The sequence below is a fragment of the Opisthocomus hoazin genome, chromosome 8 (assembly GCF_030867145.1).
Source record: "Opisthocomus hoazin isolate bOpiHoa1 chromosome 8, bOpiHoa1.hap1, whole genome shotgun sequence".
NCBI lineage: Eukaryota > Metazoa > Chordata > Aves > Opisthocomiformes > Opisthocomidae > Opisthocomus > Opisthocomus hoazin.
The window spans coordinates 1983678-2011219 of NC_134421.1; the positions used below are offsets into that span (position 1 = coordinate 1983678).

Here is a 27542-nt window from a genome sequence, read left to right on the forward strand (position 1 = left end):
TGACCTGAAGAGTCATTACGAGACCCTCTTGATCCTACATGTGCTCCTACGTTTCTGTCCTGTTTTTAATCTGAGCTTCCCAAAAATTCACTGATCCAGAAAGTGGTTCATGCTAATCACCCTCCATGTCTGCTGATACGGAGAGAACAACGGCCAGTTAGAAGTCAAGTAGATCCAACCACATGTTCTGTAACACAGCACTTTTGCTTTGCACATCTTTAGAAACTCAGAACTGCCGTTCCGGGTTTCACTAGGTTACTTTAACATCCTCAGGAGATCAGTAGCAACGACTAGTGGTCCATAAAAAAAAAACAACTTATCGACAAAAGATAAATTTAACAGCAAAATTTAATAGAAGCATGTGTATAGAGAAAAGTCTCTTGATTTGGAAATGCATCAATGTCTGGATTCTATGGCATCCTAGTGATATACTAGCGTGCTAAAAAAAATTTTCAGCTTATATTTATTGGCTTTCAGAACAATTTTGCCACACTGCCTTCCTAGAGAAACTGAGAAGTGCCAAAAACAAATGCAAAACCAGCAGAATATTTTCCAACATAAAGAGTCAGCATCCAGACCTTCAATTTAGACAACCCTAGAGAGTGACCTAGATGTCACTGAGCTCGTCCCAGGCCAGGTCCTGAGCCCAGAGAAATTCCCTTCCATTACTGATACAGAGTGAACGCAGTCATCTCAATTCTTTCGAGCCCGGTTTTGAATGGGTTACAGTGACCTCTGCACAGCTGGTACACTGGCTAAGCCACCTTGAAAAGATGTCAGACTGGTACTGTGCTGCTTCTACGTAGAAAGTGCAAAGCCTAAAAGCGAAGCAGACACCTTGTTACAAACAGGTAGAATATCCGTATGTGATTCAAGCTGGCATTTGTTGACTCTGTGCAAGTAGTAAGCACAGCCTGCTCCTGTCAAGCTGTCTTCAAAGCAAGTTCCCCGGTCAGGGACTATATGGGAAAGACTGGGAGGATTCTGTTCATGCAAGGTTTCTGAGGTCTTCGTGAGATCCATTTTTCTGATATCTAGGACACTTATATCTGGACTCAAACTTGCTAGGGAATTGATGAAAATAGGGACAATATCTAGACCGTGCTGCTAGGTCTGTTTTCCTTGGAGAGAGGCTGAAGTGTCTTGGGTCCTGCCATCTCCTTTATAGTCCTTGTATGTGACTCTCCACTGAAAACTCCTTGAAATAAAGCTACTCAAGGACATCGTGAATAGAAAAAAGTGTCACAAGTCTGATGGTGAGTTGTCAGCTTCTTTGTGACACTGCATTGCCAAGACTCTAATGCAGGATTCGTGGTGTCACTTCAGATTTCCAATTTCTCTTGCTTAACTTCAGTATGAAAACAAAATTAGATTTAAAAGATCTGTTTTGAATAGAGGGCTATATCACAAATGAACAAACTGATATCGTGGTATCATCTGCCTCCCTCTCCATTTCCAGCTGATATTGCCATCTCTGTTTAATACCGCTCTTCCAACTCTGTACCATCCTGAGATGAGGAATTTTTGCTGAATACTTTTCAACAATCACTGAACTCCCAAAACAAAGATTTCTTTATATAACAGGCAGACCACTTTCACCTTCAGTGGTTTGGACAACCCATGACAGCATCCTGAAAGGTTCAGGAGAGCGCAGAATTTGGTTTTGCTTTTAGCAATGCCACCTTAAATATATCTGGACAATATTATCTCGTGGCAGTAATCACTGGTGCTTTGGGTTTACAAGTCACAGCTTTGATGACCAGCCTAATTAAGAAACTAATACAAGGGAATTAAAGCTATGTTCTTGGGACAAGTTCTCCCACATGAAGGGATGTGAAAGAGAATTCCCTATCAATAGTTTTACCAGTCACATTCAGATTTCATTTCCCAAATTAATTTGTATCCGAGTCCACAATCTGTATGAAGCCAAAGCTTATCACCAACAAAATTGGTAATTTGAGGTAAAAGTGCATTTTCAGACTTCTGCCTCAGTTTGGCAGCTCCTACATTACTGTCTCAGGATGAGCTTCTCAGTTGACAACCTTGAACCTTCCTCTTTTCTCAGATTTAATTAAAATAACAAGACACAAATATTCAGATTCACTTAAAAATATGTTCTGTTAAATCAAATTCACTAAAAGGCAAAGATTACTGACCTTAAAAGACAGCTTCAGCATTATGAGTCTCAGATATTCAAAATTCTTCTCTTTCCTTCCCCTCTGTGCCAGCAGAAGGTTGGCCACAAAACCATAAAACAAAAAGTCTTGGACTCTTTCTGGATTTTTGAATCCAAAAGCTCTGATTTTCAGGCTTCCTCCCCCAATCATCTAACTCAGTAACGGGCCTCCAGGAGTGACCATAATCGAAAGCCAAAGGCAAATCAACTACAGGACAGGCATGTACCTCTCCTCCATACTCTCCCAAACTTCAATTATTTTCAGCTCAGGGGATTTCTAATTATTAAATCTCCATGGACCACTCATCCAAATTCTTGTTCCATTCTCCCCAAGAGTTAATGTAAACTTTTTGCATTCTTATACAACAGTCATACTTCAGGCTAAACCTCTTGATTGTTCATGAAGTAGTGTCAGAGGGGAACGGTACAAAGAATGAGCCACTTCTATTTCCTGACTCTGCTCTTGTCCGGGATTGCTATTTTCCTGTGAGGCTATAGGGAATAGGTGGCAACTACTGCTCCTTGCACAAGTCAGTCAGCTCCAAAGGGCAAAAATTCATTTTAATAAACTAGCAAAACAAAAGGCTTTATTGGAAGTCATAGAAGGCTTCTATGCATTGGTCACTTTCCATCTTTAAGATATATAGACTTCTCTATGAGTCACTGAAAGCAGACTAGAAAATTAACTTTTGCTCACTGAAACAAAACATCACTGAGTAGCAAGAAAAATTCTACCAAGAACTCAGTCTGTTTATTGGCAGTCCAGTCTAAGATTATTCAACTTAAACTAGATTGTTGTCACCAGATTATGAGTATTTCAGCATGAAAAAATTTAATTTAGGGTGAGAAAGAGTCACTGCAACCATCATATCCAATTCATGTTTAGCACAGACTATATCATTTCCAATGAAGTTAGGAGTCTACTTTTTTTTCCTCCCAGAAAATAGTGAGGCAATGAGAATATTTTAATTTTGAACTAAATAATGTCCCTGTTAGAATACAGTTGTTCTGCTTTCCTCCTTCCTCCCTTCTCCCTCTTCTAGTACACAGTGATGGAAGCAAATACAAGTATAAATCACTATATGCCATCATGGCAAAATTTTCTCCAAGATTCTGGCATCACGCCCAGGATTTTACTCACTCCACACTAAGTGGTGTTCTCTTCAGCTGGGATTTATCCAGCCTCATCAATGAATACCTTGAGCATAGTCATTTGACAGACATGATGAGATTAGATTCCAAAACATTTAGGGCTGTATACAGTATTTCACTATTGTAAAGAAAATGGCAAATATCCTGAAGTGGGAACTATTCCTTTATCTGTCATTAAATGTCTGAACAAACTGTTGTACCATCCTTGTTGGCAAGGCATAACATGAGGGCTTTTTAAGATTCACTTTGTGCTTTTTTTCCTGTATGTTATTCCACGAGCCATTTTCCCTCAGTGTTTGCTGTTCTCACTTCTGTATGCTGGGGGAGAATATGTTCTCATCTGTGTCTAGGAAACAAAAGCTAGATTTGTTTACAAGCTTTCAGTTCTTGCTTTTCTGATTCAGACCAGGGGATCTAAATAACAGGTTTTAATATGGCAAGTAAATACAACAGACTCAAAGCCCACAATCGGTCTCTCTTGCCCTGTAGTCCAATTAAAATATATTTACTGATAGCAGAACAGAATAACTAGATAATTACTTGCATACAATGTGGGGCTCCAGCAGTTAAGATGGAGAGAAGATGTACAGACATGACAGGAGTAGCCAAACAACAGAAGAAACACAACATGTTGTTTGCAAGTGATTCGAGTGAGACTCACGAACTGAGATCAGTCTGAATGCTTCCAATTTTGCTACAGCAGTCCAAGCTCAAGAGTATTTCTCAGAGAACTGAGAACTATTGAACAATGTGTTTCAGCATAGCCAAAATCAAAGGCATACGTCTGGGATCAAGTAATGTAGACAAAATTTATCAAACTGTCATTACATAATGGAGGGCAACAGTTCTTCAGGGTGGCTTCCAGACCACATCCACAGCCAACTGAAAAAAGCATCAGGGCAAAGTTTTCAGATAAGACAGCTAACAAGACTCTAGGATGCCCAAGCAGAAAAACTGAACCAGAGAAGAGTTATTAACTTTCTGTGCTGTGATAGCGAGAGCATTACTGAGAACTTTATCTACCTCCAATGTCCCTCCTTCAAAGACGATGCTGATGAATATTTTCAGGAGAAAAAAACATAAGAATTATCATGAGAAAATAGTGAAAACAGGAAAAGTTGTGGTCCTTATAATATGGACTATTAAGCCATGACTCAGGTATAATCTGTCAGAATTTACATAGAGTTATCACACTTTCATTCCTGGTGTAAATTTGTATAACATTAGAAGAACGTATGGAGTAATGAATAAAACCTCTATCTTCTCAGGTTATGTTACTCTTAAGCAGCTTTAAATTAGAATTGAGGTTTTCCTTACAAATATGCTATACACATCACCTCTTTTCTCAGAGGAATTACCGCATGAATTTATATGACTAGTGGAAAGCAAGACTAGATGCTTGAAACCACCACCACCCACTTTACAGTATAATCTGATCTATGGACTTTTCCTCCAAATTTGAGTTTGTTATCACCTCTAGGTCCTCCTATAGTCTAGTTACTTTGGTCTCTCCCTAGTCCCACAGGGTCAGACATACCTTCAAGAGGTCACAGGCCACTTAATTTTAAGCAGTTCAACAAAAAAACCAATCATTTTCAGCTCCCTATGGATTTTGTTGCTTTCAAAAGGTCAAAGGCTCTGCTGAGGCCAGTTTGCCCTTCGGGCTGGAACAGTAAAGGCACATGAGTTTCTACAGCTAGAGGCACACAAGTGGTCATCACTGCACTTAGCTGCATTCAGCCCTCTCTCCGTATCTGCAGATGCACCAACGAGAGGCAATTCTCAACACTCTCCTGATCAAAGCTTAAAACAGTCACCCACGGGAGAACAGCGAAAGGCCCTACCTACTCCGCCACTATTTCCACAGCGGAACAGCCTCCTTTCCTACCGAGCGTCAGACGGACCTGCCACCCATCCCAGCGAGACAGAAGGGAAGGTGCGAGGAAGCAGCACTCCTACGCACGCAGCTGCTGCTCTGTCTGCACGCAGAGACACGGGAGAAGCCTCCAGACGAGTGCCTGCTACCCTGAACATCTGCGCCTGTACCAGCGTGTGCTTTTGTTAGAGACAGGGAAGGACAGGGACAAGGCCCACCTCTGACAAACAGCCTCTCGGTGGTGTGAGTTGCTACAAGCACCACCCAGAACCATCCATAACCCTGGCTCCCCACAAGACCTCAAAAGTGGATCCTAGCAAAGATAAATTCAACAGAGGCTTTTTAAAAAAAGCCAAAACATACTGAAGAACCAGTAATTCCAAAGTCCATCTTTGGAAATTATTATTATTTTAAGAAAGTAATAAGTTACAGTAAGTTATCATCCAATGAAATCTTTCTTTGTATTTTACTGAAGAGCAGCAGCAGGCACACAGGCTGGGAACTATATTAGTTCAGGTCTGGATGGTGAAGGGGAATGAACCACAAAAAACACTGACTGTTTTAAACACACCCCTTTAGATTCACACCAGAGCCCAACAACGTTACCTGCCTACCACGGAAAATCACTTCAGTAACCAAGGTGAACAGAGCAGAGCAGCACACGAACAGCAGCTTGAACACAAGCTGTGATCTCTCTTCCTCTGCAAGGGGGATCAGTATCTCTGTGTCATCCTTTTTCAAGGTAGTATTAAAAAGTGAAAGCAAAGGGAAACGTTTCCAAAAGCAGCTGTCAGCCAGGACTTCATTTATTTTGACAGACCTTTATCAGAAGTATATCCATAGATGTATCAGTACTTGCTTCTCTCATGTGCTGCATTGCATTTTCCCGATATTAGCTCTTGCTCTTTAAACCTTTAAAACACTATGTCCTTCAATATAGCCATATGCTCTCTCAGGCGACTGACATGTACATGCTTAAAACTCAGCAGAATTAGACCTTCTGAGAGTTACAAATATATTTCAGCATTTTTTTTTTCCTCCTTTTGCTTTCACTTCAGAAGATTTCCTTACAGAATGATCATCCGACAGATTCAAACACATTCACATATATTATGGCCTCTGAAAGGCTAAAATATTCAACTTTGCCTCATCTTCCTTTTTCACCTATGGGCTGTCAAATACTTGCATGCAACAGCCTGATGCTTCAGAAGGAAAACAAAGTAGCAGCAGTGCAGGTTTCATCACAGGGACAATGAAAATCAGAGACAAAATAGATTTGGACATTAATATTTATATCCAATAAAAAAAGGCTGAAACTGGAATGTAATTTTTCATTGTGTTGTAAAAGTTGTTAAACATTTGAGTAAAAGGTAATGCTGGAGTTTGAACTGCTATAAACAAGAACTTATTTGTGTCAGGATGAAAGCATTGCACCCTTGAAATGGATAAAAACTATAGAATTGTCAAATGAGAAGTAGGATACAGTGAAAATGTTAAATAAGATAAGAGCTTTAAATAAGCCAGTGACTTGATTCACAGCTAAAACTTGGTTCAGGTTGAACAAGGGAAGAATAAGTCATGGTTAATGACTTATAAAAATTAGGATACAGATTGTTCGATTTAAAGGAGATTTATCAGTTTCTTGCCGGTAGAAATCAGTGCAACATCAAGTGTCCACCACAGCTGCACACCCAGCCCCGATACCTACATTCAGATGCCAACTTTTATGTACTATTCTCCCTACTTTGACATACAGCACTCAATTTTATAGCAAACTCCCGATGAAAATGTAGTACCGCTAGATGATTGTGCGGTTTTTGCACAAGGAAATGCTTAGTTAGCTTCTTGGACTCGGGAGGCACCCAAGGCATTTAATAGAGGTCGGAAGGTGGAAATCCTCTCATTCCTTCCCTTTGTTGCAAGGACAGCAGGGACTTTAAAGAGCAGCGACAGCAGATTTCCTTGTTCTGCAGAAAAACAGCCCATTAACAGTTAAATGCCCCGGTACCTGTCACTGCAGTGGGACAAATCTTGTGCGTGTTTCAGATCTTAGTTTGTTATTGTTCTGATTTAGCATTAACAGCTAAAGGAGGTGAACAGGAGCTGTTCATTCTCTTTGATGTTATTTCATCTTGCAGTGTTTCATCTCTGCCAGCTACTCCTGAAGGGCACTGATGTGCCTTTTGTTCAGATTCAGACATTATCTTGGTGACCATAATGAGGAGAAGCTTTCTGTTTGTTTTTAAATACAAGTTTAGACTGTGAAACAATTATGCAACTAGATCTATAAGAAAATCTCTTATGACCACGTGTTTGGCTGCATAATCTCATTTAAACTGGGATTCTTGTTTTAAAGTGACTAACACAATAACACCACACAAGGCTAACAGCACTGTAAGTGGATTTCAATGGATAAAAATAATAATAATAAAATAACTTGCAAGTTCCACTTTTGTGTAAGGTTTTATATTTCAATGTATGTAATAGAATTAAAAAATTTCAAAACATCCACATAAAAAGCATTCACCTAGCTTCACCTCAAATAGCAAGAGATTAAGCACTTTTATTGCTAACTAGAAAAACATTTCAACGTACCAGATGAAGATAATTATATGCAAAGGAGGATTGCTTCAGTTTCTAATATAAGCTACCTAAATATAAATTTTACAAGCAACAGACAATAGCAAGCCAGCAGAAGAGGAAGAACTCCAAAAGCCTAAACTCTCCATCAGTGCAAGTTTCTCAGGACAGCCTGAAAAACAGTTGCAGGCTTGCCAACACGGCTAGCTGGGGAACCACATACGCGCTGCTTCTGGAAAGCTTCTGCTGGGGGAGCTGGGCATCTTGCTCCTGCTTGTTGCCTAATTTAGTGGATGGGGCTAAAGGTGTTGACACCACTGTTAGAGAGAGTGTAAAGAAACTGTACTACTGGCAACCACAGGAGGGTAACAGTTTTCAAAGAGCAGGTACGGTCCTTTGACCAGGTGTTCTGTATTAGAGCCTGAAGTCTGCATGGATAAGATCACTATGGGCATCAAGACCTCAACTTACCTCAGGCATGTACAAAACTTCACACGTATACATCACAAAAGTGTCTTAACTCAGCAAAATATGCATTCCTTAGTGTCCCAAAGACCACCACAAGTTATTAAGGTTACAACAAAAGGTCAGAAAAACACTGCAGTCCAAAGATGGTCCAGCTCCCTTGCCTAGGCTTAGGTGAAACAGAACTTGCTAAGGATGTCTTAAAGAGATCACTTGCTATGCCAACCTCCCAGCATCTGCCAGAAATGCAACATACTGAAGAGACGTTTATGACTATTTCCTACTGCTTACTGGAAGTCTTCCCCTAACTGGTGAACTTCCAACACCGTATTCTTAATAGAGAAATATCATTGATAAGTATAGGCTCTTCATGGTTATTGCACAAGAAAAGAGATTTTGTTCCAGGAGGTTGTATACAAACTCTTTATAAATTTGTCCAGCATTTCTCAGCAGTGAAATTCCAGGATGGGCTTAGCTTGCTTTGAAGTACAGGCTGTCTGTCATTCAGCCAGGAGGACTGAAGGGCTGCTATGACTTATGGACCCTTATGTTTTAGGAGTTAGAAAGCATGGGAAAATAGGAGTTGACCCCGAGAGGAAGAGCCTGTCAAAACTTTGACAAACGTACAAAACATTTTTCCCTCATGGCAATTCTGCCCCTTGGCAAGCAGCACATCATTCTATTTCTAAGGGAATTATGAAAAGTTGTTGGGTTTTTTTCTAGTTTGCACAAGTACAAGGAGTATTGTGTTTAGAGTCAGTGATTTTGTAGATGTCAGCAAAGCCCAATGTTCCAGCAACTGTTTGTCAACAGCATGCACTAAATTAGCAGGTAGATCTGGGCGACTTAGTCGAGGGAAACTCCCGTGAAGTCAAGGGGAAGTTTGCCTGACTAAAAATCCAAGAACGTGCTATAAGTCAAACTATACATAAAGGAATCTAAAGATCATATGTAAAACCATCTATTGAATTTCTAGAGAGAGATGCTTATTTCCCAACGTCATTAAAAGGATTCTGATGAACTCATAAACAAAAGTCTAACATCTCACAGACTTAGAGGGATAAGGATACTTGTACCAAAAGGACAATACAAAAAGTACCTGCCATTTTTGAAATTTCCACTGCTTTTAAAAGACTGTTTACTTTTGCAATGGCAGGAATTAGACTACAGTGAAAACAACAGTACTTCAAATCTCTTATTTGGCCTGTTTCACATTCTTCTTCTTTCTTGAAAGGGGGAGGGGGGGCACGGGGCGGGGCATCCTATAGTGAATTGATATTTGATGAACAAGAATAATTACCACCCAAAAAAAAAAACTAACACATGCTTGAGAGGTCAGATATTGAAAGCTTACACAGAAAGAAAAGGAAAATGGTAGATCAAAGCTGTGTAAAGAAATGGGATAAATGGCTTAATGTTTGGACTAAACCAATAAACTTGCCATCAATCAGAACGAAAATATGTAGTTAAAATTTCAAAATCACACAAACATACAACCTGCAAATTTCAAGTTACTTTTTCCACGGACTTGGACTAATTTGTGTAACAATTTTTTTTCCCCACAACTTACACACAGTCCTACTTTAAGCGAGCAGGAGTACCCACTTCTTCTACCAGTCTTGTAGCTGTTTGTACAAAGGTCCTTCCTCACTCTGCAGCTCCTCCAAACCAGGACAGCCCTTCTTGAATCATTGAATTTTGCCTCAAAGGCACATATTTCACTCCCAAATCCCATCTGAAACCTACTTTTCCCCCTTGGTTTGTATCTCCTAATCCTCTTCTATTTACTATATTATATACTGCATAATGTAAGTGTACTTGATATAGTTACAGCATTATATATAATTCATTATTTAATTCTGAAAGCCTGTTATGCCACTTCTCAATATCTCACTGATTCAGTGAAGCACCATGTTACACTTTAGTATGGAATATATTAATGGAGGTGAATCTTTAGCCCTACTTCTGTTAAAGCTACCCTGCACTTTCTGTTCTTAAGATACTGTTTTCAGCTACTTTTAATTGTGATTTTACAAGTTAACAGTACCTTTTTCCAGGCTGGTTTCTGTTTCAGGCTGAATATTTGTGCACTATTTCAGAGAAAACAGTTTAACAATATCCATTGATTTATTCCAGTTTAAAAAAAAAACATCTCAACAACTATTTTCTGTAGTGACCATATTCTTTGCAACAAGGTCATATGAACTGCCAAATTAACAGCCTTTGTGTCAGGGCTGCATCTTCTGCCTTGCCTGCCCACTTAAGTTTGGCCAGACTGGCTTTTAAAAGCCTCCATCCGCACAGGCTTCATGGAGCCTTACTAAGTCTTAACGCCCAAACCGCCATTACAAATACTGATCAGGCATCTTGCAGCTTCCGCGCACCAGAATGGACGTGTCGCACCCACAGAGCTGAGCAAGGGCTACCAAGGGCCCGTGTAATGGCTGTCCTCCACTGGTCTGAATCAAGCGGGGGTAAAGCAACTCAACTAAAACCTGGGGCTGCTCTCTCAGTGTTTTCTACCACTGGCATCCAGACAGCATTGGGAAGGACATTACTGATTTCACAAGCAAAAGGACTAAGGCCAAAGCAAGGACAGGATCAGACTGGGAGACCAATGCATTGAGAATGGAGTTGGAAAATAAGAAAGAAGCTGGAAGGAGCACTAGGATTGCTGGGTTACAGAGACCAGATTTAGGAGTGGAAAGAAATTAAGGCTAGAATTAACAAGAGAAGCTGTCAGGGAGCTGAAGCTGAGTGAGAACAGCACTGAGATCAAATGAGAAAACAGGTGGGTAACACAGGAAACCACTATGGAGGGAAAACTGCAGTTAGGAGGAAAGAAGAAACGCAAAAGGGATGGAAGCCTCAGAAATGACACCACTATGTTAAAAGAAAGATACAAAGGCTGCAAATGTAAGCATCGAGAGCTAAGAATCCCCTTCAAATTAATTCAACACACATGAGCAAATTGTGACAATGCAGCTCTACATGCTTCTCTGTGGAAATTAAATTCTGCCCTCACCAGTGCAAAGAAGTGAGGCCTCCATCCGACTTTTCATCCTTCTTGTTCAGGTAGTGATCACTGCCTTGGAACTGATTGGTACAGATTTTACTCTTTTCTTGACAGTCTTTTTTATAGCATTCCTTGCAATATTCTGCATGATGTAAGGCAGTGACTAATTGCCTTCATTATGAAAGCAGTAACCAACCCACTTCACAGACGAGAAAATGGAGACAGCAATTCATCCAAGGCCACACAGTTTGCCAACACCAGAACCAGCAGACAAGCTTGAATGTCTTCCTCTCTATCCCAACGCTTATTCTTCCACCCTGTGCTTCGCTATTGCTAGCGATGCTAGTATCAGCCTCTCTCCTTGCCAGGGGCAGGGCTTCTGGGGACTTTGAGAAACCTTGAGCCTAAATTCCATCATATTCCACTTCCTTAGCATCACACAGGTCAGTGATTCACGATCCTTCTGGAGGAAGTCCTCAAGGATCTTTTGAAACAATCTCCTTTCTTCTCCTCATACTGGCTCCAGTCCCTTTCCAGCTTCCTCAGCTCCTCTCTTACAGGTTCTGTTGCTTACTCCTCACTTTTCAAATTCTGTAACTTCCCTCAGCTGTAGCAGTGCTGGAGCAAGGCCCAAGCTAATAAACCTATCAGAGCTTATCAGCTTGGTATTCACCCTGCACCTCATCCCTAAAGTTAGCACATCTCTACTGTATTCACTTACTTGTTGGGAACTGTCACACAGGAGAACGATAGCAATGACACCAGAGAATTCAAAGCTTTTGTGCAGTATTCTTCCTTATCCAGAAAAGCCATCCTTACTTTTCCTGACCCCCTCACCCCCACTTTGCTCTCTAACACATTCTGACTTTGCACAAGAAAAATTGAGACTGATCAATATGCTGACTCCAGAATTCTGATATAAAAAATGCTGAAGTTTGTTACACCACTATCAAAATGTAACGTATAGAGCCATATCCTTACCTATTGTGTCAGTCTACTGCAGATGCAGAAAGATTAAATACACTTTCTTCTTCTTTTGTACAGGAATCACTTGCTCAACTGGATACTACCACAATCACCAGTTAATAAAGCAGCCGTACTTTCCTGCAAGGCAAGCCCCCTTTCCACGGCAGGCATTCCCACAAACACTGTCTGACACAAGCACTGACACGCAAGCAGAAATCCCATCTTCCACCGGGTCCTATTTCAGGTTTAACAAATTAGTCTGAAGGTGACAGCCCACTATAAGCTCACATATAAACACAAGAAATCTGTTTTTAACTTTAACGAGCGTACACCAGGATTTCCTTCCTGTAATAAGGACAAGGGAGGGAAAGCAGAGCTATCGAAACAACACAAGGAATCTCCTCCTGCTGTTTATCCAAAGCATAAACAACGGAGTTGCCTTCCATGGAAGGTGGTGTAAACCTTGGTCTTAACCTCATTATGTTATCACCATGCCGTGACATTGACCAGGCCTGTGCCATTTGCAACTGCCAGTAAAGTGACAGAAGCATTTTCCACTCAGCTTCCTATCTTCCTCAGTCTATAGTTTTATTCCTAAATGTATGTTATCTCTGTTCTAATGCATAATTGCAGGGATAACAAGCAGAAAGCCTCCATATCAGTTACAGCCCCTCACGCAGGCTAACTTTAATTCTCCTCAAACTAGCTCCAATTTTCCCGACCGCATGAAGAGAATAGATAACTATTCTTGGCGCAGGGTCACACATGAGCTTTCTTTATTTGTAAGTTTAAGCAAAGTCTCCGCAGTGTTCATAATGCAAAAAAAAAATTTTGCACCCAATACAACTCCCCTCTATTTGCACGAGTTCAATAGTTCTCCTGTGAACACACTGCAGAAGTAAAACAAAAACTGCTGAAGCCAATTTCAAACATTTGTTATTTCTAGATTATATGGTTCTGGAATTTTTCTTAAAGCCAGTGACACACACACTGCAGTGACCATAAAAATACAAAATCTGGGGTTTACTATACATGTGCATTTGAAAAACGGCAGTGCTTCACAGTCCCAGTTACCATCCCTAGACTTAATAGAGGATTTATAGGAATTATTATTATACAAAGCCAGACTGCAGAGAACCAGTCAGAACATCTGCGTGGTATTGGGCCTAACTTGCAATACATAACAGCTCATCACAATTCCTCGTTAACACAAAAGGGAAGGAATTATTTATCCGACTCTTCTTTAGGTAGTTCCAATGCTCATAGTAATTACTGTGGCATCATACCAAATAGGTCTCACACCTAAAGACAAGGCTTATTAACATACAGATATGACTACAGGTTACTGGTTTTGTGCAGGCAAAGGAGGCACGTGTTCCCCCCAGACTTCTGTGGAAAGGTTACAGCAAGAAGTATGCCCTGTTTGACCAACGGCTGATCACATCTGAAAATCATACAGAACATTTCTTTATCAAAACATCAATGAGCTATCATTTTTCTACCCTTACAGAGAGAAGGAAAGAAGACACTCACACAATTCAGAATTCCTTTCTCTTCTCTCACCACTGTCTACTCCATTAGCTTGTTAAGAACAAATGATTGAATTTTTACCTCAGCCCTCAAAGAAAACATTGTTTGAAAAATTATGATGAGACCTTAGAGTAGGAATACTCGGACCTGATGGGAAAAGAAGCAGTTTATTGGGGAAAAAAAAAAAGAAAAAAATGTTGTTGTGTCACTTTCAGACGTTGTAAAAGAGTTACTATCCATCTTTTCTGTAGATGGTTTCTTCATGTCTCAGGCAGTCAGGGATGGCTCAGGAAACCAGGGATGTGGGAGTTTCTGTGGTAGCCTTACTCCTTAAAACAACGTAAATTGCTATACTGAAATGAATCAAGCACTCTTAACATAGGTGAAAATTTCTTCTGGGCATCTAGGAAGACTCTATATACATTTGGTCAGACACACTTTTGCACAGTACACACATGTGCATGCTATTAACCTACTTGCACACATCACAGACATGTATTCCTTTCCTGTTTCAGATTATAGCCCTTGGAGATCTAGGCTTCACGACTACAAAATAAATCTGATTGCAAAATACATACTCATAGGTAGAAAAGAAACATTTTTAAAAAATCAAATCAGTACACGAGCTTTTACAGGAACGTATTATTAACCCCAGCTTCCTTCTGGGCATTTCCATGTACCATCTGGCTCAGAGTACGGTCCCACTCTTCTGCAGTTCCTGCCATCTGGAATAACTTTCCTGTAACTCCAAGTTTCATCTATTCCTTCATCCCATTCCAAAACACAAGTGACACATTTTTTCACCTTTCTCTCACCTATTTGCCTCCAATTCCCCTCCCTATTTCTCAGTACACTTTACCCCCTGATCACAAGGTACAACTCTATGCAATTCTGCGAAGTTTTGGAATGTAGCATATGATATATACTCAAAACATATATGATATATAGCATATGACATATACTCACAACATATATTATACATACTCAAAATTTTGCTTCTCAACAGCACTATATACATGCCAAAATATATGCATATCACCCTGATAAAACAACAACAAAATCTGAAACCCAGAAAACCCAACCACAAAGAGGGACTCACAGGGCACCACAGGACCCACGGCTACTGAGCAGCGGGAGCCCCAGGGTTTGATCTATAGTGTAGAACAGTGTCTTAATTCCACTAGTATCCTATGAGGGGCTTGCACTAAGTATCCCGTTTTCCATTTTTAATTGCTTTTTCCATTAAGACTCAAAGAACAAAGTGTAGTCAAGCAGCCTCCCCATTTTACTTTCTTCTCCTCTTGCTTCTGTAAAACAGCCATTTAGATAAATTAACAATGCCTCCTCATCCCCAAGACTGTAACATTTCTAAACTTGAGACGATAATGCTTGCTTGGCTCAGGTTTTTTTAAGTCCTACTCACAAATAACATGAGTGTTTTGGTAAGATTGACCAAATGATGCAAAAGATGTCCTGAGAAACAGATGTAGAAATTCAGCTCACAAGGTGCATATATTTTCTGATAGTAGAACAGCTTCAATACACCTCATTCAGTTATGAACATACTCCCAACCCAGTATCAGCCAGCAGTCTCCTCATTGAAATAAGCAAATACCCACACCCAAGCAAATTCGAGACAAACTGAGTCCTCTAACCTTTGAGACTGCTTCATTTTCCCCTTTTGACCTTGCAAGTCAGAATGCTCAATAAACAACACACCATCTTTTACAGCCGGAGGGCTAACTGAATCTGCCTTTTTTTAATAAAAGAGGCTCAATCTTGAAAGGTGCCACACTGAAGTGTTTTAACACACAGACCACAATCCATCATTGTTAAACACCAAGTCAAGCCAACAAAGAGACAGCAGCAAAAGAGAATCAAGACAAACTCATATTCTGTAAATATAGAGAAGAGTTACAAGTTAGCAATCACTTTTCTCCTCCTGCTCCTATTTTTAAAATTCTTTAAGGAGTTACAGTGGAAAAGCACTACACTACAATTTTTTGTTCATTTTGCGGTTTTTTTTTGTCTGGTGGAGTTTGTTTTGTTTTTTTGGGGGGTTGGGAAGTTTTTTGTTTTTCTATACACAGAAGTACTCATCCAGCAAAGTCCTGAAGTTCGCAATTTGTTTTATGTAACTTCAAGATATATTTAATCAAATGACAGACATCCAAGAACAGCACAGATCATTTTAATTACAACGTCTGTCAGCCATCTCAATTATCCCTACTTTGGAAATACTGCTTTTGTTTTCCTCCTCTGTTGCTATAAAATGTCTTACGTCTCAATAAATTTTAATCAGGAAATAGCATCCCAACTCTTAAACTCTGGGAGCAAGTTTCCATCCTGATCCAACCAGACAAGCAGGAGATTTGTTCACATATTTGAGAGGAAGAAAAATGTTTTCTGCTAATTCAGTGAAACGCGTTCCAGAGCTGTTCTATGTTGTGGTCTTACTGAACAGAATTCTTTGCTATAACTTCATGCTAAGCCAAAAGTAAACACTCTCGCCTTTTTATATGAAGGGCTCTACCCCAAAGTATAAACACAAGCATCAGTGGTGACAGAGGAAAAGTTATATTCCCCCAACCAGGGGGGTACAGGACCAAACACCAAACCAAAACAAAAAATAAAACCACCCCACAAACATCATTCAAGCAAACACGTGCCAGCAAAATGCAAACATCAGGGTGCTTCCTAGAAAATCGGGCATCAAGCTGCGCTCTCATCTGTCACCCAAGAGGACAGTATCAATTTCACAATGGCATTTTGCAACACAAAACCCACCATGTAATCCACAATTAACAGATTTCTTCCATAAATACCTGCAGTTTAAAAATTACCAAGCACTTTCGCAGCATGCGGAAATTTGTCAACCAAAACATCACATACAGCACCCGCGCAATTTTCGGAACATTCTTTTCTAAAGCCTCCTCAACCAAAACAGGTGCTGACATGAATAGAGGAGACATAGCATTCAAAAACGACTTTTACTTTATAATGTTCTCATCTTTAGTGGATATATTTATGTTCCTTAGCTTCAACAGTCTCTCTGGTCACTTTAAAAAAGGACTTTCAAAATAGTAAGACTAAACACCATCAAGAACTTACCAGATTGGAATTGGTGGCATTGGAATCATCTTCTGGAAAGGGGATATAGATAGCTAAGGCCACACAATTGGCAAAAATAGTCAGTAAAATTATTATTTCAAATGGTCTGAGGAATGGAGTTAAGGAAATTGTCCCAAAATGCGCACACATAAATAAAGAAAGATTTATAATAATTCTGTTTAAAGAAAACGTTCCAAGCCCCTTATATTCTGAAAAGAAACATATGCCTTTTTAAGTGCTTTTAGGAGATCCCAGCCAAGAATCTCCCTAATATGTCAAAAGCAGTGTAGGCCTGTCGCGTGCCAGAGTAAACATAGATTTCTTATAAGTTTTTTCTTCTTTTATTTCTTTAGATTGCATTTTTCCCTATTTTCCTTCAATTGTAGCTGTACTATTTTTAATAACAGAATCCTGTTCTAGAAGGACTGTCATCTTTCCTGTTACAATTAGTTTCTCTCGGTCTTTTCTAATCTGCATTTACAAATAATTTTAACAAAAGTTTCGGGGTTTTTGTTGTTGTATTTTTCCCCCTTCCTCAATCTCTCTCATATCAGAAAGTTAAATGCAAGAGCCTAAGAAACACATACATACTTTCAGTTAGGAGACATTTAAAAGATGCAGTCTGTTAAGGCAAAAAAAGCAGCGGCTTTGTCCCAAATATGCTTATATACCCCACGTTGCCATGTATTTTTGTTTTGTTTCAAAATTATTTGAGGAGTATTTTTCTAATACTTGCATTTCATTTGGCATCACGTGGAAAGCAAATGTGCCTGCACAGTATATTAGGGACACCATGAAGCTAAGAGTTCCTTAGGACACAAACTAACACCATGTGGGGCATTTCAACCTGGCATCAACTTTGTTGGGGGGGGTGGGGGAGGAAATCCAACATTTGGGAAATTCAACAAACAAATCCTGCACAACCTTGTTGCCCCACTGACTGTCCATTGGAATCAGAGGGCATTTTGCTACCGATCAATTTGCTGGCACTGTACTTCACCTACTTCAGTGGACTCCTTAATTGCTGTGAAGTGTCTCCAAATTCAGACTAGAGACCAGGTTTACAGCCTGTCTGCATTTACTTGCCTGCAAGAACATCCTGGACGCTAGCTCTGGCATAACTCACCAGTACTCTGGAGGGGAATGAAGAGCAGGACAAGCAGGAAGAACGCCAAGTATCACCTGTGCCACAGAGTGCATTGGAGCATGAATTTATCTACCATGGGACTGGCTTTGCAGCATTGCTAAACGTCAGTGCAGCATGGATAATTTTTGTCAGCAGACCACTGTTCTCTGCAGGTTTTAGCAGGAAAGAACTGGAGATAAGATGTGCAGCAGCCCGAACTGCAAGGTATGCACAAATTCCAGGCATCTGTATGCTCAGATACATTCTACATTTCACATATGGAAAAGACAAAGGGTTCCAAACTCACCAGACTACCATACTTAAACCTATGAATAATAGAGATATATGCTAATACGGAGAAAGAACAGAAGATCAGGGTAGGTAAATTACATGTGGAATCAACGGGACTTCTCAGGTACTTCAGGCTGTGTCCGTAGTGTTTACTGCATAAAGACCTCAATTTCCATAGGCTTTCCTTTTCTTAATCACTTTTTTCCTAGACTTTTTGTTTTTGACGGGGTTATTATCTATTAACTTATCACTGCTTATGCTTTTTTTAAAACTTCTATTCTCTTTTTACATGGTAAAAATAAAATGGCATAAAATCTACGAATGCATTGCACACATAACAAAATTAAATACACCGCTAGATCTTTGCAAAATAAGGTTATTACTTCATTTCACTTTTTCTTATATGCAATTGCACCTTCAGGCTCTTAACGCTGCATTGCTCCGGTAAGAAACACCACAGAAGTACCATTTGATATTTGTTTAATATCTGCTATGCTTAGACTTCAGTGGTTCAGCAAATTAAGCTAAGCTTTTCTCAGTAGTTTTTAGCAATTAGGAAAATCAGAGTACAGAATAAAATTAAACCTTATCACAACCCTTTGATATTGTTACTTGTCATTGAAGCGTTTCATGTTTATAAACATCAGATGTCCAATGAGAGGTTCTGATGAAAAAAATACTTCCATCAGCTCACCTAAAACCAAACAAAACCAAAAAATGCAAGCATCAGCATCTTTGGATTGCTTTAATCACATTGTTTGGTCCTCTCTTGATCTCAGCAGTGCTGTATCCTGTTTTACAATGCAACATTCCCAACATTCATTGCTGCTCTTATTCATTTATCAAATGTCACTCCGTGCTCTTTCTTTAAAGACATGTGGTTACTGGGGTCCTGGCAAGTAAACCAATACTCAGCTTCATCCTGTTAGTCATCAGCCATCATCTTATGCCTAAAGTATCAGAGCTATGCCAGAAGGGATAAAAAGCAGCAAACAATCAGGGAGATTAAAAACTACCATGCGAAGAAGAAAGGAATAGGTAGGTAGTTGAAGGACATCTAAGAATTGACAGAAGGGTTTTTAACAAGCTCTTAATCTGAAAAATATGTCCACGTCAGCGAGACCTAGTGTACTCATATTCTGTTTTCATCTGTCTAACATCCCACCAGACCCCGAAAGGAACAATATCATCACATTGTTTTAAATGCCACCATTCTTTTTTTTATCATACTGCCTTCCCTTGAATGTGCTTACCTATCCCTAACAACATGATTTTTCTTTGGTATTTACTGAAGAATCCCATTAGCTTGTGATTTACTGACTATTACTGTTCAGGGTTAGTCTTGGTTTCTCTTTGCAGAGGTGAGGGAGATCTATTTTATTTCAATTTGGGTTTCACACCAAATTCTCAAATTCCAGCTTGTACTGATCAGACTTGGGTGACTAAAAAGGCTTTGCTCCTTCCACATGATGAAGCCAATGGGCAAACTCTCACTGACTTTCCAAGGAAGCAGCACTGACCCTTACATTCTGTGGTTCTGTGTCCGTGGGTATGATCTGTCATCTGTGACACAGTCTGTCTCTTGTTCAGACCACTAGATCTGGCCCCGTACTGCATTTGTACATGTTTCAGGACTACTTTAACTGTCTTGCTTTTTCCCTGCTTCCAGATAAACAGTATCTCTTACCACACATTAGTGAGCCTTATTAGTTTAAGTGGAATTCCAATATTAATTAACAGACCTTAGCCCTTTCAAGGTCTTATCACATACATTTGGTTTTTCTCTCCTCCCTGTGCCCCATTCTTTTCTCCATACTCTTAAAAGTATGTCACCACACGTTTCACAAACAAGTGTACGATTCCAAGTATCACCTCTAAGTGCCCCCAAAAAACAGAAGGGAAAGCCAGCAGCTGCTATCAATCCCACAGAGTTAGTTCAACTCTGGCCTAAGATATCTTGCATATCTCACATCTATCTCAGCCTGGGCCACTTCTTTTGAAAAGAGCAGAATTCAACCCCTAACCTTTATAATTTAAATCTCTAGTGGTTTCTTACATAATGGTATAGTTAAGGCTTCGGTACTCAACTTCCCCCCCCCCCCCCCCCAGCATAAATGACCTCAGCTGAGACATCAAAAACTATCCGTATGCTTTACGTTCCCAGTGGTGCTTTTCAACTTAAGGTATTGATTTTCTCACACTTATGAATAGCACCAGATGCACACAAACAGTTTGCTGTTTTCCAAATGAGAACATCAAAAAGGATATTTCCATTCGACGATGCTGATGCATGCCCTCCGGATAGGATTTTTCAGTGTTAAACACAGCAGTGCCCGGGGAGGACGCGTAGCTGTGGTGGTACCCTGTTTTTTCTGTTTCCCATACTGCTGCCGTTTCCTCTGTGTGGAGCTGGCTGTGGATATTGTTGCATTGCCAGAACTACCCATCAGTTTGGCTTGCCTGGCAGCATCAATCGCAGCTTGCCAGGACAGAGCTGCCCCTGGAGTAGGGATATGCTCTGGGGCAAGCCCTGCAGCTGCATTGGCGTTCATGTTGGCATGAGCTGGGCGGGGACTCCCATAGTTGGAACCTGTGAAAGGTAAAAAAACAAACAGAAATTTGTGAAGATATTTTTCAACAGCAGAAAAGAGAAACAGTGTTTTTAAAAATCTGAAATACCAGTAAAATCAAGAGCTAAGGTTAAGGATAAGTGTAGGGTATCCACTTACTACCAGCTTGTTCCTTGAATTCAAACTTGCTCATCTTAAAAGTAATACTACTACACAATCACTCATCTCGCAACAGCCTCCCAACAAGACCCAATGGAACTGAGCTGTTAGAAGTGCCTCCAATCAATACAGTCACCAGGGATTCACATAAAAGAAATTGTCCTTTTCCTTTTCTACCCACACATTTTTCAAGTTGGATGGTTTGAAAGCTCAAGAAGCGAGGCTAGCTCTCATCACTTTATCACACAGTGATGAAGCACGACACTACTTAGCATACAGCAAAGCACCCAAATAAGATTATGAAGTCATATCATAAAAATCCTCATGTTGTCAAGATTATCTCAAGTGAAATTTTAACAATAAGATGAATTCTTTCTCAAACAGTACATATGTATAAGCCTAAGAACAGCCCGACTCAGGGGTACACTGAAACAACCTGGAATACAAAGGCAGGGTTCCTGGCTTTTCTATATGATGCTGTGTGGATAGTTTAGGTCAACCAACATATATTTAGAAACTGGAACTGATTCCTTATCCTGGTAAACTGATTTTAAGATAGGTGAACTATTGAAATCAATAGTGACACTTACTTAAAAAAAGCGTGTATTAAGAAGAACGCTAAGACCTAGCAGTCCCAACTTCTGCACCTCTTTTAGCCAAAACTGAGGGATTATATGCTTTTGCCCAATCATAAGAATAGAATATACATTAGTTGACACATGGCTGATATTTAAGTCTTCACAATACAAAAAAAAAAACATCAGCCAGCCTTTCAAGTCCATGCAATTCGTCCATTGTTTCAGTGAAGATAGTTAAGTCACCTATGCATCTGCAGTGAGGCTTTTTCAGCGACTCAAATTAAAACAATCACTTCAAAATGAGTGCATTTTGAAACTTCAGAACATATTCCCTTCTTCTTTGGAGTACGCTTCAGTTGAGATATGTGAGAATTTGTGAAGGATTAACTGAATTGTGCCACAGACACTTCATAGAAGAAAGTACAAACCATGTCAGAAAAGTGCAACGTAAAATCTACACGAAGTCACAACAGCAAACTTTAATTAGGAAGAACATCTTGTTTAGATATGTCCAATATAAGATTTAGGAGACTACATCTTCTTTTGTGGACTTGCGAGTTTGCCTGCGGCCCACATGTTGAGACAGAGGCAAAAGGAAACCCAAATGCTCTACAGACCTTCCTTCACAGGCTATGAAACCAGAGTTCAGTTCCAAAACACTGCACACCCAAGAGCTCGTGTTTCCCCTTCCATCTGATCAGCAGAAGCTATGCTTCAGGAAAAGGGTACATGCAAGAGGCAGACACTTAAACTCAGTAAAGGAGTTAGACAGCTTTTATTTCAAAGTAAGCTAGAAGTTTACTATTGACTGTGCTCCATTTTAGATTAATATAGCAATACAGTGTTAGTAAAGAGATCAGATAGGGTCCTATAGACTACTGGGCAAAGCAAACAAGACCACGTGATACTGTTTTCCTTCAAATATCAGATAAAAGACGCTCAAAAACTGGGGAACTGGCAAACTGTTCTCGAACAGAAATTATTACCCAAGATGCGCATTTCACTGCTGGATGTGCAGTGCCAAGATATCACAGCAGTGACTGCAATACAAATGACTTAAAGCAGGTGAAATAAATACAATCACATTGACACAGAGTGCAACAGTATATGCCTCTACCTAGAAAGCATGCAAGATTTTTAAATTCATCTCACTGAACCGCAAGGAAGAACGTGATGGAGTCAGATGTTATTTTATGTCAGGCATTACCATAAGATTTCCAGGCTGTTATAGTTTCACTGCAGAGCAGAAAAATATAGAGCTTGTCTCTGCTCACTGAAAAACCTCCTAGATGCAAACCAGCCAAAGGAAGCTAGTGAGGAATATGACTCTGATATGTGAGAAAGGGAAAGCTGAAAGAAACAAGAAATGGGAAATAGTTAATTCATACCCCTCAGATTTTGAAACTGAAGAGACAGAGCTTTCAGAATCCCACAGGCTAAGCAGATTTCCTTGATGAAGCAGGCAATCAACTAGCAGACAAACTCAGTTAGTTTTCTAAGCGAATTGTACACAGCACTACTCATGGGATACATATTTATTTTCAGACTAGTTCCAGATACAGTTTTCCTCTTGAGCATCTGGTTTGACCTCCCTAGCCTGAGGCATGCCGGAAAGAAAAATAAATGGGAAATTACTCTATTCTCCAACTCGAGCTCTTCTTTAATACAGACCTATTAGAGCGGATAAGAAAGATGTGTGTGATTTCCAGTTAAAGCAAGCTTGCTGATCCATCACCACCGTGTTCTTACCATGCTGACTAAACCATGTGGTCCTGAAAACAAACAGCTGCTGCATCTTAATGAAGACTTTTCTGCAATTTGGGAATGTGTCAAGCTTCTCCATTACTATTGCTTATTAATTAGCTTTCACATGAGGATTCAAGTCTATGCATTTTGTCTTTAATGCGCCACCAAAGTTAAGGATACAGTTTCTGGTGGTTTCATTGCTTTTGCTTCTACCATGATCACAATTTCCACAATAATGTGCTTTTTCTCAAATTAATTTCAAAAGATGAGTCAGTAATGACAGGTTTATATTAACAAATATTACAAGTATCGATTACTGATAAAGACCTGTGTTTCACGAAGCTCAGAGACTACAGACTATCTGTACTAAACAACTAATGGCAGTGACAAATGACTTGATCTACAGGCAGTTTATAGAAATAGCTCAGAGTGAAGCTCATAGCTTCACAGAAAGTACATTCCAGAACTGAGCAAGATATTTTCAAAGACAGCATAGCCAAACTCTAGGGGAGAATGAAATTCTACCCTCTGATCTAAATTGTTAGTATTCATTCCTAGGCAGTAAGCAGAATACAATTCATATTGAACTTGAGGCACCATGCTAAATTTCATCTATAGCACTCATTTCTCCCCCACCATAAAAAAAACTTTGCTGTACCCTGAGAGCTGCAGCTACTGCATTTGCAATTTTCATTTTGCAATGTAGCAGCTGAAATACTCGATTTCCCCATTGCAAATAAAGTGTCACGATACCTAAATCACTTTAATCATGTTTGTTTATACTGTTATTAAGCTGGAAGTTGAACAGAACTGGGAAATGGAGATTCAGCCCCCACCCAAATGCAATCACTCACTAAGCACTGTGATCCACAGGATCATCACCCTGCTAACCCCAACCGCCCTTTAGCAAGAATTTGTGCTGTTGACTATGTCCATCTGGTGCGCAAAGCTCCTCTCTCGAGCACTTTTGTGGCCCAGATCATGAGTTTAAGCATTCGAATAGTGATTAAACATAAAGGTCCATATAAGCGAACAAACTTGATTACAAAGCCTTTAGGAGAGACTTCCATTTCTGCAAAAATTCAAAGTTGCAGAAATACTTAAACGCAGACACAACAGAAATACAGGTCTCAAAAGTCAGAGTTAAGTCAGAAAAGTAACAAACAAGGTTGCTATACAACAGGAAATCAAGGATATTGCACAAAATACATGACATTGTAAGCTTACAACTAAATCACCAAGACAGTCACCACCAAAATCGCTATTAAAGATATACAGTGATGACCACTAACACCTTTATAAGTGTTATTTGCATTCTAATAACATCTGTCTGTCATTCCACCTATTAACCATCTCAAAAGCATCACTGAAAAAACCCCAAACAAAAAAACCACTAAGCCCTGACCATTCTATATGAGAAATGGGTAAGCTAATGACACAACGGAATTGCAGCTTTTGAGTTTCTCAACTTCATCCAGTCAGCCACACATTTATTTCAGAGGAATTTGTGTTTAGAATAATTATTCAAATTAAACTAGAGCTCTGCTGATGTAGAGTGCCACCATTCTTTCTTCCCATAACTTTAAAAGCATCAGAAACCTAAAAATGTAAGCCTTGAAACTCTGTGGCACTGCTGTATTTTTCCCCAAAGCAGAGGGGAGATGGGTACAGCAAAACACAAAACTGGTTAAATCATAATATCTTCACTGAACACTGAACAAAAGCATACAGAAAGCAGGAAACTGGTCACACTACTAAGATCACGTGCAAGAACAATTCAAGCACACAGGAAAAATGCTATGAAAGACGGCAGTGAGAGGTGCCTAACAAGAGCTATGAAGACTAACACACACACGAAAAAAAAGATTCAGCGTATGATGTCATCTATTAATAAAAGGAAGAACGTGGAAAACCTTGATCCACTAACCACTGGAAAAAGAAGAGCATCTGATAGATGATTGTAAGAAGGCTTCAGTGTTACCTGACCTTTTTGCAGCAATTTTTACTACAGAAAAACCCATCAAAAGCAGGTGATTAAAACAATTAATCCCCAAACCAAAACAGGTATCATTTCCAACTGCGAAAGTGAAACAAGTTACAAAGTAGTTAGATAATGTCCATGGTTTCAGCTACTTAGGTACCGCAAACCAGAATATCCTACAATATCTAAAGAGCTTTCTGCAGTAATCTCAAAGCTGTTAGCTGCTGGTTTGAACTCACGGGAGACAGGAGAGATCTCAGAGGACTGAAAAAAGGTGGATGAAGTCCCCAGTTAAAAAAGTCAGAAGTAGGGAAATTTAAATCCAGTGGAACGTCAGTCTCCAGAAAAAAAAAAATCTGGAATAAGTAAAAGAAACAAGTGTCAGCAAGTACTTGGAGGACAAGGAGAAAAATAGCAGTGACGCAGATCTATCATGAATACACTGTGTCAAAGAAAACTAATTCTCTCCAGAACTGAGCAACAGAATTCACAGGCAAGAAGAAAATCAGTAGGTGCCATGTCTCCTGACTTTATTAATAGTTTTATGAGGTCTTGTATGACAATTTCACAAGGATACTAGGGACATAAAAGCAAGACAAAAATTGCCGTAACATGAGTACAAAACCAGTGGATGCCTGAGAGCAGTTACCACTGGTACACAGTCTGAATTGGAGGATATGTCACATGGATGCACCCAAGTGCTTGCCCTGGTTCTGATTCTGTTCAATGTTTTCATGAGCGATCTGGATGATGAAGTGTCAGATGGTGTCACTAAACAAGCAGGTAGCTATCAAGTTGGGAGGTAAAGCAAATACACTGAAGGACAGGATTTGAATTCAGCATGAACTTCAGGAAACGGAGAAAAACAAGAAATCTTAAAAATAGAATAGAGTTCAGCAGGGACAAATGCAAAGTATTTAAGCAAAATGAATCATCCGCGCAGATTATTTTCAGAAAAGCCTTGGGGGTTATCTTGGATACCCAACAGAACAGAAGTTGATATTGTCATACTGCCTTCTTCCCACAAAACGCAGTCATCGTAGTATACAAACAGGGATTCAAAATTACAAGTAACACTTCAGCTCCGCATTGGCAGGGCTGCAGCTAAAATACCACGGGCAGTTTTGGGGTCCACGGTTCAGGAAAGATGCGGCTCAGTTCAGGCTGCCCAGAAGAGAGCAAGGAGCCCAACCAAAGGCCTAGAGAACACCAGCTATGAGGCAAAGTGACAGAAATGGGAATGCCAGAACTCGGACCGCTGCTCCTGAGGACGTGTGGGGGAAGAGGGTATGATAACAGTCTATACACTTTTATATGCACATATTATATCTATGCTTTTCGTATATATTTATAGATGTGTGTATATTATTTCAAAGAACAGAAAGGGAATGCCTATCACCATACTCACAGCGAATAAGCAAAAGCAATGGCTTTTGCAGTAAGAAAAAAAAAAAAAAAAAATCAGGATTTACCTGAGGAGAAAACTTTCTAACCATAGTGACAACAAAGCACCCCTCTTGGGCTTCTGGGATCGGCAGCAGCACCTCCCACACTCGGGGTCCTTTAGATCAGCCCTGAAAAACGTTCCTCTGGAATCACATACATGAGGCAAGATTCATAGTGAGAAGGAGCTTCTTTTGTTAGTCTGAAGACAGCTTGACCCGAAGGCAGGCCTTTGGCACAGAAAGCTTATATGTTTCTTCCATCAGATAATCTAGCAGAAGAGACCCCTCTGAGTAAACCCTGCTTCACTCAAAACCTTTAGATCATCACAGCTACATCTGCACTCTTACAAGACTTCTATACACATGCCCATCGCTGCAGGGGGCAAGGCAAGGGCCCTCAGTCCGACTGACCCAGAACTCTATTTCTTTGGTTTTAAAACCTCAGTCTGCAAATATATTTTTCCAGAAGTCTAAAATTCTTTCAATATCTCAAGACAACAACAACTAGCCATACACAAAGTTTAAAATCTTGGCATGAAATCATCCCATTTATTTGTATCAGAAAACAATGAAAAAAAAGTTCTGGAAATCTTTAAATTTTCCATGGACATCCCTGGAAATTTCCCCTAGCAAATGCAGAGCTGCAGACACACAAAACTCACTCTTTAAAGGATGATTTGGTTACTTTTTCCTTATTTGCCTTTTTCTTTTTTTTAAAAAAAAAAAAAAAAGGTTGACAAGGTGTTAATTCCAACAGCTAACTGCTAAAGTGAC

The 27542-nt window shown here is 39.8% G+C and overlaps 1 protein-coding gene across 27 annotated transcripts in view; it reads right to left on the reverse strand.

Moving 5' to 3' along the window:
• The window catches only part of CACNA1C (calcium voltage-gated channel subunit alpha1 C), a 434777-nt gene that overhangs the window by 386271 nt on the left and 20964 nt on the right, over positions 1-27542 (reverse strand). For all 27 annotated transcript variants that reach the window (XM_075427817.1, XM_075427815.1, XM_075427811.1 and 24 more), the window contains exons 2-3: positions 20557-20879; positions 16873-16977 (exon numbers count right to left, since the gene is read on the reverse strand). In XM_075427817.1, coding sequence (XP_075283932.1) covers positions 16873-16977; positions 20557-20879 — 428 coding nt within the window. The remainder of the gene's footprint in view (positions 1-16872; positions 16978-20556; positions 20880-27542) is intronic.